The following is a 15,800-nucleotide window of genomic DNA, read 5'->3' as shown; positions in this document are numbered from 1 at the left end:
CAGAGCTACATAGTCTTCATTTCTCGCCGCTACTATTCCCATTATGTATACACCGTGATATCTTTCAATCCTGCAGACCTCCTTAAGAGAAAATACGTAGCACATACCTCACTCCAGAGGTGAAAACGAACATACACACATTGGCTCCTATATTTAAATTACAATTCCGAGAATATCATGAAATGTTACACATGCAGAAGAGAGTAGCTGCATTTGGAACATAATTTCAGAATACGTGGGTTCCTGACAAGGCTCCTCTCACACAGCAGAACGTTCCTAGTTTTCTCACCCTAGCTTTGCCACAAACGTTTTTCTCCCTAATTCTTTTCAATACCTCCTCATTAGTTATGTGATCTACCCAACTAATATTCAGCATTCTTCTGCAGCACCACATTTCGGAAGTTTCTATACTCTTTTTATCTAAACTATTCAGCATTCTTCTGCAGCACCACATTTCGGAAGTTTCTATACTCTTTTTATCTAAACTATCTTCCCCTCCATCCTCTCTTAACTGAAAATTATGCTTTTTAGGTCTCATTAAAGATAAAAACAAACATAAACACATTTTGTGTGTCTTTTATTTGTGTTTAACATCAGTCACACAAATAAAAGACACACAATAAATACACACAAAATAAGAAACACAACCCTCACATTGTCACTCTGCCTCCTCTACAGCGTTTTACAATTCGATACTCCACGTCGCCCCCACAGCCACAGCACTCAAAAAAAGGGGCGCAAAATCAGACTTGTCAAAAATGACACACAAAAAGAAGGCACAACAAAAAAGACACACAAAAAAGATTAAAAAATATGCATGCTAAAAGAAGACACACACAAGAAAAATGCAAAAAGGACACCCAGAAAAAGAAATGCAAAGAAGGCAAGAAAAGGGAAGATGTGCAAAAAGAAATACATGCACAAAAGATAAGCAAAAAACATGCACAAAAAAGTCATGATAGAAAAAGACATGGGAAAAAAACGAAGCAAATAAAGGAAAGCAACATGAAAAACATAGCCAAACAAAACATGAAAGAAACAACACACAAAAACAATACACACTAACGTATAGATGGAAAAACTTACATGTGTTTACACACACACACACACACACACACACACACACACACACACACACACTTGTTGTTGTTGTGGTCTTCAGTCCTGAGACTGGTTTGATGCAGCTCTCCATGCTACTCTATCCTGTGCAAGCTTCTTCATCTCCCAGTACCTACGGCAGCCTACATCCTTCTGAATCTGTTTAGTGTATTCATCTCTTGGTCTCCCTCTACTATTTTTACCCTCCACACTGCCCTCCAATACTAAATTGGTGATCCCTCGATGTCTCAGAACATGTCCTACCAACCGATCCCTTCTCCCCAATTCTATTAGTTATGTAATCCCTTCTCCCCAATTCTATTAGTTATGTAATCTACCCAACTAATCTTCAGTATTCTTCTGCAGCACCACATTTCGGAAGCTTCTATACTCTTCTTATCTAAACTATTTATCGTTCTCCTTGCACTTCCATACATGGCTATACTCCACGCAAATACTTTCAGAAACGACTTCCTGACATTTAAACGTATACGCAATGTTAACAAATTTTTCTTCTTCAGAAACGCTTTCCTTGCCATTGCTAGTCTACATTTTATATCCTCTCTATTTCGACCATCGTGAGTTATTTTGCTTCCCAAATAGCAGAACTCCTTTACTACTTTGCGCGTCTCATTTCCTAATCTAATTCCCTCAGCATCACCTGACGTAATTCGACTACATTCCGTTATCGTCGTTTTGCTTTTGTTGATGTTCATCTTATACCCTCCTTTCTAGACACTGTCCATTCCGTTCAACTGATCTTCCAAGTCCTTTGATGCCGGAGTTAGTCCAACAGCCGATCAGTTCCAGTCATTCCAACAGGAAGGAGGTACACGGCTCGTGTTATCTGTCGTTCAACCGTACTGCGGTTCGATCGCGTTCCAATTGTTACTCTGTGCCAGGAAGGGCTCTCAACAAGGGATGTGTCCAGGCATCTTGGAGTAAACCAAAGCGATGTTTTTCGGACATGGAGGAGGTACAGAGAGACAGGAGCTGTCGATGGTATGCCTATCTCAGGCCGCCCATGGGCTACTACTACAGTGGATGATCGCTAGCTACCGATTATGGCTCGGAGGAACCCTGACAGCAACGCCACCATGTTGAATAATGCTTTTCGTCCAGGCTCAGGTTTCGTGCTAGGACTCAAACTGTGCGCAATATCTTCATGATGTGCAACTCTTGACGTCCATGGCGAGGTCCATCTTTGTAACCATGACACAATGCAGCGTGGTACAAATGGGCTCAACAACATGCCGAATGGGCTGCTCAGGGTTGACATCACGTTCCCTTCAGTGATGAGTGTCGCATGTACCTTCAACCAGACAATCGTCAGAGACGTGTTTGGAGGCAACACGGTCAGGCTGAACACCTTAGACATACTGACAAGCGAGTGCAGCAAGGTGGAGGTTCCCTGTTGTTTTGAGGATGGCATTATGTGGGGCCGACGTACGCCGCTGCTGGTCATGGAAAGCGCTGTAACGGCTGTATGATACGTGAATACCATGCTTCGAGCGACAGTGCAACCATATCGGCAGCATACTGCCGAGACATTCGTCTTCATGAATGACAATTCGCGCCCCCATAGGGTAACGACATCGCTCGACTAGAGTGGGCAACATGTTCTCCAGACATGAACCGTATCGAACATGCATGGGGTAGAGAAGTGGGACAATCTGGACCAACAGTGTGTTGATGACGTTGTGGATAGTATGCCACTACAAATACACGCAATGCATCAATTCAAGAGGACGTGCTACTGGGTATTTCAGGTATTGGTGCGTACAGAAATCGGGACCATTACCTCTGAAGGTCTCCTTGTATGGTGGTACAAGATGCAATGTGTGGTTTTCATGTGTAAGGGCGTATGTGATGTTTGTGTTGTTCTCTATTCCAATTTTCTGTACAGGTTCCGGAACTCTCGAAACCGAGGTGATGCAAAACCTTTTATGATATGTGTATATTTCAATTACATTGATGAGAATACAATCAAGTACAATGATCACCAGAGAAACTGGCATATGAATGCATAATGAAATGCAGAGATGTAAACTGGCAAAATACTGCGCTGCAGTCGGCAGTGCCTATATTAGGCAACAAGTACCTGGTCCATTTGTTAGATGGATTACTGTGTTACAATGGCAGGTTGTAAAATTTAAGTGACTTTGAATGTGATGTTATAATCGGCGCACGTGCGATGGGACACAGCATCTCCAAGACAGGGATGAAGTGTGGATTTTCCCATACGACCATTTTACATGTGCATGGTGAATATCAGGAATCCAGTAAAATATAAAATTTATGACATTTCTGTGGCTGGAAAAATATCCCGCAAGAACGGTACCAACGCTGAATGAAGAGAATGGTTCAATGTGAAGCAAATGCAACCCGTCTGCAAATTGCTGCAGATTTCATTGCTTGGCCATCAGCAAGTGTGAGCATGTGAACCATTAAACGAAACATCATCGATATGGGCTTTCAGAGCTGATGGCCCACTCTTGTACCCTTGGTGACTGCACGACACAAAGCTTTATGCCTTTCCTGGGCTCGTCAACACTGACATTGAACTGTTGGTGACTGGAAGCATGTTGCCTGGTCGGACGAGTCTCGTTTTAAATTATAACGAGTTGATGGGCGTGTAGGGGTGTGGAGACAACCTCATGAATCCGTGAACCCTGCATGTCAGCAGGGGACTCTTCAAGCTGGTGGAGGCTCTGTAATAATGTGGGGCGTGTGCAGCTGGAGTGATATGGCACCCGTGATAAATCTAGAGTCAAATCTGACAGGTGATACATACGTGAGCATCCTGTCTGATCGCCTGCATTTGTTCATATCCACTGTTCGTTCCAGCAAGACAAAGTGACACCCCACTCGTCCAGAGTGGCTCCACGAACATTCTTATGAGTTTAAACATTCTGATGGCCACCAAACTCCCCGGGCATGAACATTATTGTGCGTATCTGGACTATCTTGCAATGTGCTGTTCAGAAGAGATTTCTACACCCTCATACTCTTACAAAGTTATGGATAGCCTTTCAGGATTCATGGTGTCAATTTTCTCCATCACTACTTCAGACATTAGTTGAGTCCATGCCATGTCGTGTTGCAGTACTTCTGCATGCTCGCAGGGACCCTACACGATATTAGTCAGGTGTACCAGTTTCTTTCTCTCCTCAGTGTACAACAACTGCAGTAGGGAGTAACTGAATTGACACTGTAATTTTGGAATACCTAGGTTTCTGAAAAGGCTCCACACACACAGGAAAACATTTCTAGTTTGCTTATCGCAGCAGCCCCCTGCTCCCCCAATACTTTACATATTGATGCATTCTCCTCATTCCCCACTTAATGAAAAAACATGTGTTTTAGATCTCATTAAAATGAAAACAAGCATATACGTTTGTTGACAGATATATACACTCAATTATAATTACGAATTTATGGAAAGACGCTACAAACATATAATGGAAATTTTTTACAATAAACACATGCAAAGAAATACATGCACGAAAGTCCTATCATAAAAAAGATATACAAGAAAAGGACGCACAAGAAAAGACATACAAGGAGAGCCACATAAAAAATGCTGAAAAACATACACAAAAGAGAAAGACACACAGAAAAAGACGCACAAAGGAACACACACGAAATAAAGACGCAAAAGAAGACACACAAAAAGGTGGAAAGAAAGAAGTGCAAAAACAGGAATAAAAAAACAAAAGAAGATGCAAACACGCAAAGGAAAGACACACAACGAAAGAAAGCAAGACATGCAAGAAAAGACGTGAAAAAAGGACACAAAAAACATGCAAAACAGATGTGCAAGACAAGACATAAAAAAAATCAAAAAACGACACATGAAGAAAAAGATATTTAAAGAGAAATAAATGCAAAAAGATTACACTCTAAAAGATACATAAAAAGCAATAAAGATGAGCAAAGAAACCATGCAAAGAAAAAAGACGGAAAAGAATAGACACACAAAAAAGATACACAAAGAGAAAGACCCACAAAGAAACAGACACACAAAACAAGGACACAAAAATAAGACAAGAAACTAAAAGATATGTAAGAAAAAGACACTTAAAACAAAGGAATGGAAGGAAAAGACACACAAAAAAAGACACAAGAAGAAGAAATGCAGAGAAAGGACACAAAAGAAAGGCATATATAAAAAGACACACAATAAAGAGGCACGTAAAAGGACACACACACACACACACACACACACACACACACACACACACACACACACACAAGAAGGAGGAGGGTTCAAAGTAAAATTTTTAGACTGGCTTCTGAACAGTTTCCAGCTAGAGATACACAATTTACACTTCTTCCATCTGCTTCTCCCATAATGTTTTATACTTTGATTCTCACCTCCACCTCTATTAAAGCAAATTATATACTTCAACTGGTACCTTAGAGATAACAACCGTTGGTACGCATATTTTCAGTTACAATAAGGAAGATGTGAAGAAACAATACACATACTTCCACTTAAGGAGCAAATTTTCCCAGCACCTATACTTCTGAACAGATTATACACACAGAGCTACAAAATCCCCATTTTCTCACCACCCCATTCCCCATTATGTTGTACACCCTGATATCTTTCACTCCTACAACCCACCTCACAGGCAAAATAGATAGGTCATATCTATTTTAGAGACAGAAACGAACATACACCTATTTGTGTCTATATTACGCTCACATTATGAGAATGTCATCAGGTGTAACACATGTAAGAGGGAGTAGCTGCATTAGTGCTGTAATTTCAAAATACATATGTTTCTAAAAAGGCTGCACACACAAAGCAAAACATACCTAGTAATCTCCCCCACCCCTACTGAACTAAACCTTGATATATTCCGCTCCTTCCCACTTACTGGAGAAGCATATGTGTTATACCTAATTAAACATGACAACAAACATATGCACTTGTTGACATACACATACTTACAATTACAATTACGAATTTATCAAAAGGCATTACAAAAGTAGAAGGAAAATATCTTTCAAAAAGCACATACATTAAAAGACATGCAAAAAGTCATACAAAAAAGGGAACACAAAAACAAGATACACAAGAAAGGCATGCAAAAAAGACACACAAAAGAAAGATGCAAAACGACGACACACCAAAAAAGACATATAGGAAGAGACAAGCAAAGGAACACATGCAAAACAAAGATGCAAAAAAACACATAAAAAGGAACCAAAAAGGGAACACAAGAAAAAGACAGACAAAAACAGTCAAACTTAAAACCACATGCAAACAAACCGGAAAAAAAGACTGGTAAAAAAGATACATAAGGAAAGACAACAAAAAGAAGGGATACAAATCAAAGACACAAAAAAATGATGTGAAAGACAAAGAGTCACAAAAACACATGTATACGAACACAGACACAGGCACCCACATGAAGGAAGAGGCATTTAGAAGTAAAATTGCCAAACAAACTTGTTTACAAACAGGCTCCACAGACAGGTACACAATCCGTACCTCCTTACTCTGCCTCTTCCACAATGGTTTACACTTCGATACTCCCCTTCACCTGCATTAAAGAAAAATATATGCTTCATCGCTCAACTATGAGATGTAACCATACGCTACCACTGATATACATGTTTTCACTTATAACGAGAAGATATGAAGAAATATTACTTATATAGAAGGGAAGAGCAACTTTATAGTCACGATTTAAGGACACTCATCCATCTGAGCAAGCTATACAGACAGAGCCACACAATCATTATTTCCTCTCTGCCCCACTTCCCATTATGATTTGCACTCTGATATTTCTTTCACACCTGTAATCCACCTTTCACGCATAACACATAGCTTAGAGACACTAAGGAACATACACCCATTTGTATATGTGTTTCAATTACAATAAGGAGAATGCCGTGAAATATAACACATTCTGTGGGGAGTAACTGAATGAACACCATAATTTCGAAATAACTATGTTTCTGAAATTGTTCCTCACACACAGCAAAACGTCCCTAGTTTGCTTACCCCAGTAACAACCCCTCCCCCCTCCTCAATGCTTTACATGTTGATACATTCCCCTCCATCCCCCCTAATGGAAAATCATTTGTTTTAGGTCTCATTAAGGATGAAAACAAACGTATACATTAGTTGTCATATGGATACACTCAGTTGCATTATGAAGTTCTCAAGAGACATTACAAACATAGAAGGGAAAAACCTTACGAAGGCATGCTAAAAAAGTGTGCAATAAAAGGGGACACAAGAAGAAGACAAGCAAGAAAAAGACTCACAAAACCAAGGTACGCAAAGAAACCACCCAAAAAGAAGATGCAGATAAAAGATGTGCAAAAAGAGTCACACCAAAAAATATGCAAGAAAACGACACACAAAAGAAGGAACACAAAAAAGGAATGCAAAAAAGACACACAAAAACAAAGTCACATCAAATACACGAGCAAGGATAGACACAGAAAGAAAGACATGCAAGAAGCAACACAAAAAAAGGACATGCTAGGAAAACCATGCAAAAAAGACATGCAAAAAATGACACTCAAAGAAAAGACATGCAAAAAGAAAAGACACACAGAAAAAGAGACGCAAGTAAAATATGCCCAAAAATGGCATACAAACACAGACACAAAATACGAAAAGAATAAAGGCTTCAAAAAGAAGACACACAAAAATGACACACAAACAGAAAAGCTCACCCACCCACCCACTAAATCACCCACCCATCCACACACACACTCACTCACACACACACACACACACACACACACACACACACACACACACACACACACACACACACACACAAACACACGCACACACACATTGACACTGGAAAGAGGGAACTTTAAGACTGGCTTCTGAACAGGCTCTGCACACAGATACACAATCCTCACACTGCCTCTCCCACAATGTTTTACACTTTGATACTGCCCTCCTCCTGCATTAAAGCACTGCCCGCCTCCTGCATTAAAGCAAACTACACATTCATTCCTCACATTCGAGATGGAAACATACACAATCACTGAATTGCCGATTTTCACTTGTAACAAGGCAGATATGAAGAAATAATACATGTACAAGAGGAAAGAACAACTTGCAAATCACTGCATCCTGACACCCATTCTTCTAAACATGCTAGACACACAACTGAGCAACTCAGTCCTCATCTGTTCACTGTTCAATGTCCCCACTGCCCTGATATCTTTCACTCCTGCATCCCCAACCATTCAGGCAAAATACATAGCTGTTATCTCACATGAAAGAAGACATGAATGTCATCAAATATTAACATGCAGAAGGGAGTGGCTGCATTAAAACTGTAATTTCGCAATACCTCGGTTTCTGAAAAGATTCCTCTTACTGTGCAAAACGTTCCTAGTTTGCTGAACACCCACTCAATGTTATTATGCTTTACACCTCAATATCTTCCCTCCTTTCCCCCCTTAAGCGAACGTTTCATCTTCTGTTACTCATGAAAACAAACATAGAGTCGTTGATATACATATTTTTAATTACAATTACGAATTTATCAACAATTATTACAATTATAGGCGGGGAGAAGTCAGTCACAAATCGAAATTTCGCAGCAGTGTGGTTTCTGATTAGGCTCTGTACACAGAGCTACTCAATCCCCATTTCTCCAAATCCCCATCCCATAATGTTCTGCAGCTCAGTACATCCCAACCTTCCACCCCATTTCAGAGAAGATAGGTACTTCATCTCACACATTAGAGATGAAAACACACACCCACAGCTGTTGCTATAAATATTTTTAAACACCGAAATTTCTTACGAAGCTCTGCACACAGAGCTACAAAATCCTCGTTTACTCACCCTCCCCTCCAGTGTTTCACCCTTTGATACCATTCACTGCTCCCATGTTAACGACATACATAAGTTATATACCTCATTAGAGATGAAAACATAAGTATATGTCTGTATATATACAAATTCTTGGTTACAGTTAGGAGAAAACAGCTAACATTATATAACCAGAATGGAGTAACCACATTCAGACCAAATTTTGCCAACACTTAACTTCTTGGCAGGCTCCACACACAGGGCTATGCTAAACTGACCTCCTCAACCACCTCCTCCCCCCACCCTCAGCGCACCAACGATGTTTTACTCCGTGATATCTTCTACACATAGCTTTAAAGAACATACAAACGTCATCTTTGTCAGTGATGATATACCTGTTGGTATATACACAAGGTATAAAAGGGCAACACATTGGTGAAGCTGTCATTTGCACACAGGCAGTGTGTGTGAATAAGTTTCCAATGTGATTATGGCTACATTATGGGTATTAAAAGACATTAAATGGTAGTTGGAGTTAGACGCATGGGACATTCCATTTCAGAAGCCATTAGGAATCAAATATTCCGAGAGCGATAGTGTCAAGAGTATGGCAAGGATAACAAATTTCATGCATTACTTCTCCCCACAGACAACACAGTGGCCGACGGCCTTTAATTAACGACCGAGAGCAGCGACGTTTGTGTAGGGTTGTCAGTGATAACAGAGAAGCGACATAGCGTGAAATAACCACAGAAGCCGATATGGGACGTATGACGAACGTATCTACTAGGACAGTGTGGCGAAATCTGGCATTAATGGACTATGGCAGCAAGTGATTGACTATTATGCCTTTGCTAACAACACATCGTGTGCTGTATCTCTTGTGACCATATTGGTTTGGCCCTAGACGACCGGAAAACTGTGGCTTGGTCAGATGAGTTCAGATTTCATTTGGTATAAAGTGATGGTAGCGTTTGAGTGTGGCGCAGACCTCACGAAACCTTAGACCCAAGTTGTGAACAAGGCACCTTGCTATCCAATGGTGGCTGAATAATGATGTGGACAATGTTACAAGGAATGGACTGGGGCCTTTGATCCATCTGAACCGATCATTCATTGTAAATGGTTATGTGTGGCTACTGGGAGACCATTTGCAGCCTGCATGGACTATGCCCCATGGAATTTTAATGCGCCATATCGTCAGGCTACAAATGTTCGTGACTGGTTTATGGACATCCTGGACAATTTGAGCAATGATTTGACCTCCAGATCCCTTAACATAAATCTCATTGAACGTTTATGGGACGTATTCTCAAGGTCAGTTCATTCACAAAATCCTGCACTGGCTACACTTTCGCAATTATGGGCGGCTATAGAGGCAGCATGATTTAAGTATTTTTGCAGAGGATTTCCATCGAGTTGTTGAGTGCATGCTACATCGAGTTGCTGCACTGCACTGCGCAAGAGGATGTCCAACACAATATTAGGAGTTTTTTTAGGACAGTGCATTTCTGTTGTAATTACAAATATTCGTCAAATATTACCACACAGGTGCTGGATTAACACCATAATTTCGGAAGACTGAGGTTTCTGAAGAGGTTCCTCACACACAGCAAAACGTTCCTAGCTTGTTTCCTCGCCTTCCTTCCATGTTTTATACGTTCGTATCTTCCGCTGCCTCCCTCCTAATGGAAAAGCATCTATTGTCTCTCGTATTACACATGAGAACAAACATATTAACTCATTGATGTATAGTATGTTCAGTTACAGTTATGTGTGTATTAACAATCATTACAAATACAAAAGGGAGGAAGCAAATAAAAATTGAAATTTCGCAACACCATGGTTTATGCTTAGGCTTCATATTCAGATCTACACAATCCTTATTTCGCCAAACTCCCCTTGCAAGTGTTCTACTCCTCAGTATATCCCCCACCACCACTACCATCAATACCATCACTGTTCCATTTTAGGGAAGACAGATGCTTCATCTCTCACATTAGATACAAAAACACATATCCACAGATATTCATGGAATATTTTCAGTTACAGTAACGAATTCATCCACAATTGGTACACTCATACACATACGTACAATCTGAAATTTTCAGTTACCGAGATTTCGTGCAAGATTCCACACACATATCTACACAATAGTCTTTTCCACATCCCCCTCCCCCCCACCCCCAATGATTTACGCGTTCATAGCTTCCACAGATCACATGTTAAGGGGCTTCATATTCAGGTGGATACTATGATATACATCCGTTGATATACATAATTTTGGTTACAATTATAAGTATATCGATAAGATTTACATAAACAGGAGAGAACAGCCACATTCAAACCGAATTATCCTAACATCTAGGCTTCTGAGGAGGCCCCAAACTTAGAGCAAGACTTTATTGACTTCATTCTTCTCCCCTCCAACTATATTTTATTCGTTGAAATGCTCTATTCACGCCTCTCCCCCTTTTACTTCTCTCATTAGAGATGAAAACACACATACACAATTATATACATATATAAAGTTTCAGTTACAACTGCGAACATATCCTGAATCACTAAACACAAAGGAGGATAGTCATTTGAAAGTAAAATTCTGAAATACCTAGGCTACTGAACAGGCTCCAAACACAAGTGACAATACTCGTTTGCTCACCTCCCCCGGCGACTGTGGTTTACACCTCAATTCCTTGCCCCCTCCTCAAATAAGGGAAAATACTGTATCTCTTTCGATAAATGTGAAAGAAAACCTACACAACTATTGATATATATTTTTTGGTTATAAGTAGGGGGATATCAAAAAACATTAACACTCACAGGAGAGGGGAAGAACACTGAAACCGAAGTTTCATAGTACCTTTGATCACGTAATGGGACTGAATGAATTCTCAAGTTTCCTCGATGTAATTTTTTTTATTGTTCGTTGCACTGAATCGAGATAGCACTAGACAAATAAAATATGGGAAAAGGAACGAGTGAAAACGTGTTACTTACTGTATGTAATGTATGCCTTGTGTATTTGTGCAGATAGTCAGCTACCTTGTACTGCATGTTCGGAAGGTAGTGACAAATATTATCCATCAGCCCAGAGACAACCTAGGACCGCTACAGCGAGAGACCATCGTGGAGCAATTGGCCGTTAGAAGAACGACCGACAGCTGTATATTGCTCATTGATAATTGTTAAGGCATAATGGTGGCACCATTTATTTATTCAACGTCATGGTTCATCTATGATATTAACCTCGAGGAAAGATGGTTATATCAAAGAACGGTGAGAGACACTTAAGAGGAACTAAGTTTCTGTGTAGAGGGTCAGAAGGACCGGATATGTAGTTGCTGTTTGTTCGCTAACTTGAGCTGATGCAATTAGCTATCGATATTAACTAATAGGACCACTGTACCGATTCATGTGCAGGTGAGAAGATTCCGCAATTTTAAAGGTACGACTGGAAGTGTCTGTATTTCGGTGAAAGACTACAGCAATGGGTATGGGACTGGATATTAAACACTGGAAGTAATTTAATTTTATTGCGCTCCTCGATTTATTTTGACGAATTATCGCAGTGACGCATTCTTCAATTAACTGTGTGTGGGTTTAAGTTTTCTATTTGCAACGCATTTACGAGGTTTCAGAGGATTGTGAATCGTCAATCGGAGAAGTATTGTTTAACTTCAGTGATGGGACTGAAGCTGATTCAGTCGGGATTCCGCTTATTGTGTATTCGTAACACCCCTATGAAGTAGGTGCTGTGATTAATAAGTAGAAGTTGACGTAGGTGTTCTCTGAGGCATAGAGTAACGCCTGGAACGTATTGGATGGATTTAGTATTTGAGGTGATATATGAATAGGATTTTGTGGATATTTACTTTAATACCGAGCGGAATTCTCAAATTCTGTAGCGATTTGAAGATTGTTACTAGTACACTCAAACGGGTGGTTTGTTTAATTTTGATAAAGTTTATCCCACTCAAAGTTTCGACAGTAACGTTTTTTTTACCCAGACCCTAATTGAACCATATTTAAGCAGAATTACACAACAACCATTAGTCCTATACTTAACAGTGACGATCGCTAACACCTGAACTGGCTGCGAATGTTGCAATTTGTGCTTTAAATTGAGGTAAAAAGTGGTGGGAGCAACAAGGATTTTTGTCTGAGCCCTAAGTTACTAAATAATTGCTATTTGAGGGAATCATTCACTGTGATATAAACAAGCGAGATCTTAAACTGTGAAATATTAACAAGTAGAATAGAGCTGTCATAGTCAGAGATCCTTGATTTACAAATGAACGCAAGATAGGTAATTCAAAGCGTTTACGAGTTATAGAATTTTCACTTCAAGATTATTTCATTGATAAAATCATAATAAAATATTTAGGGCTGTAGTTTGTGTTTAAAAGGATGTAAGAGTGAATGATCTATTTAAAAGTACAGAAAATACGAAGGACTGGTTTATTTTTGCCCTACAGTTGAAAGTTTATGAATGTCGTTTTCTAACATAAAGTTAGAAACATTGTTTATGTTATTGACAGCCATTGCAGCTGACTTTATCTGCCAAAATTCATATGTTTGGAACATTTTGAATTTATAGTGAAGGCAGTACGTGGAAGTAAGAAGGTAACAAAATATATCAACCTTTCCTGTGGTTTACAAAAGCCAACTAGGGAGGTGAGTGCATTTAAGGTTTGTGCCCTATGTTAAAGAGCGATCTGACGAGTGTATTGTTAGTAGTATTCTTGGCTACTCTAAAAGGTCACGAGTACATAAATTAAATTTGTTATATGAACAGTTCTAGAGCACGACGTCTTACATTCATGTTCAGACGAAATAATTTCAGATTCATTTCGATAAATTTATGGTATTTCATCTTTGGTATTGCTGGTCAATGTACAAAACACAGCAATATTCTTTTGTTAGTCTGTTGACGTCAATATAGGAGGAAATATCTATTAAAGAGTGACTATTGTTGATCGTAACAGAACAGCACATAATGGAAAGATATTTAATAACTATATAGATAACAATCTACGAAAAAAGCTACTGTTTGTGTGCTCAGTTGTAATTCCCTACAATCTGAACTTTTGTGTAGCTAGAGTGGTAGCGCTGCATTGCTTCACATTAAAAATCAATTCTTAAGATTATTTAAACTTTTTTCTCATTTTATCATCTTATTAGGATGGGGTAGTTTCTGCTAATAATAGGGCTAGTTATGTGAAGTTATTGGCGGCAATTCTGGCATAGTGCAACTAACCCCTCACCACCAGTAGCTTTTAAGGAGGATGCATCTATTTTTATATTGCATTAGATACGAAAACAATATTACACACACAGGAGGGAATAGCCTCATAAAAACCGTAAGTTCAGAATACGAAGACTACTGAACAGGCTCTACACACAGAGTTATACAATCATCATTTCCTCTCCCTATCACCATGTTTTATCCCTTAATACCTTCCAACCCCTCTCACGTCTTCAGGGAAAATAAATACTTCATCTGTCGCATTAGAGATGAATACAAACATATACACCTGGTGATATATGTATTTTCAGTTATAGTTTGGAATATATCAACAAACATTACACACCTGAGGGTAGGAACTCTATTCATACCAGAATTGCACAATAGCTAGTCTTCTGAGCAGGCTCCACACACTGAGATATACTATTTTTGTTTCCTTATCCCCCCCCCCCCAAGTGAAATACATAAATAATGTCTTGCATCACAGCTTAAAACAAATCACACCACTCACTATGACACTGAACCACTCACCACACCAAACTACACTGGCTACCATGACATCAACTTACCACACTCACTCTCATTCTACACACTATGGACCACACAAACGACCACATGACGCACCACCCACAACTCACTGTATATGACACATTACATTTATCACACAACCCAAATGTTATGCACAACACTCCACACACTCATGCACCACAAACCACACCTGACATTCCTGGCAACATGCCACCCATAAGCCACACAAAACTACACACTACACATGATACATCACACTCCCCACAATCTACACCCAATCACACATCATACTACTCATACGTACCACACTAAACCACAAATTACACCATACTCCACAAACTAAATCACATCATGCACCACACAAATCATCACACACCACATCTTAAACACCACATACCAAATTGCAAACCACCCCACTCCGCACCTCACACTACACCACAAACTACATGACTACATGAGATATCAAACCACACTCCACACTACAAACCCTCAAAGGACAAATCACACACATCACACAACCAACAGCACTTATAATACACCACAAAACTTCACACACTGTGCTAAAGAGTCACACCTCATTACTACACACCACACAACACATATACCTCATAACACACCACAAACAACAAATGCATGCGAGCCAGAAATCACATCCAAACAGCACACACTAGGCATTATACACATTAAGCACCACACACTAAACACCATCACACTATTCAGCTTACACAAACCACCACCACACCACAAGCACCACACAATAACTAATGACAAACCACATATCACACAACACCACATATCACACACATACCATCACTCACCAAACCAAACCATATGACATCACACATTGAGCACCATGCAAATTTTCTCCCTCCCTCCCTCTCCCCACCCCCCACCTCTCTCTCTCTCACACACACACACACAAACACTCACACACACACACACACACACACACACACACACAGGAGGTAGTAATCAGATTAAAATCGAAATATTGCGACACCTAGGCACAGAGATAAACAATTTTCACACATTCCTCCTCCATGTTTTATACCTCTGCATCTTTCCTCTCCCAGTTTTCTTTGGGAAAATACATGCTTCATCTCTAGTGTTAGAGATGGT

At 39.8% G+C, this 15,800-nt stretch overlaps 1 protein-coding gene across 1 annotated transcript; it reads left to right on the top strand.

Annotated features, from left to right (window-relative positions):
* Positions 1 to 15,135: 15,135 nt before the first annotated feature.
* LOC126285110 (uncharacterized histidine-rich protein DDB_G0274557-like) lies at positions 15,136 to 15,516 on the top strand. The gene has a single exon (XM_049984434.1). It carries the CDS (start codon positions 15,136 to 15,138, stop codon positions 15,514 to 15,516), a length of 381 nt encoding a protein of 126 aa, XP_049840391.1.
* The last annotated feature ends 284 nt before the right edge of the window (positions 15,517 to 15,800 follow it).

The sequence above is a fragment of the Schistocerca gregaria genome, chromosome 8 (genome assembly GCF_023897955.1).
Source record: "Schistocerca gregaria isolate iqSchGreg1 chromosome 8, iqSchGreg1.2, whole genome shotgun sequence".
Taxonomy (NCBI): domain Eukaryota; kingdom Metazoa; phylum Arthropoda; class Insecta; order Orthoptera; family Acrididae; genus Schistocerca; species Schistocerca gregaria.
Note: the sequence above shows the minus strand (reverse complement) of the source record. Positions and strands in the feature narration are given on the sequence as shown.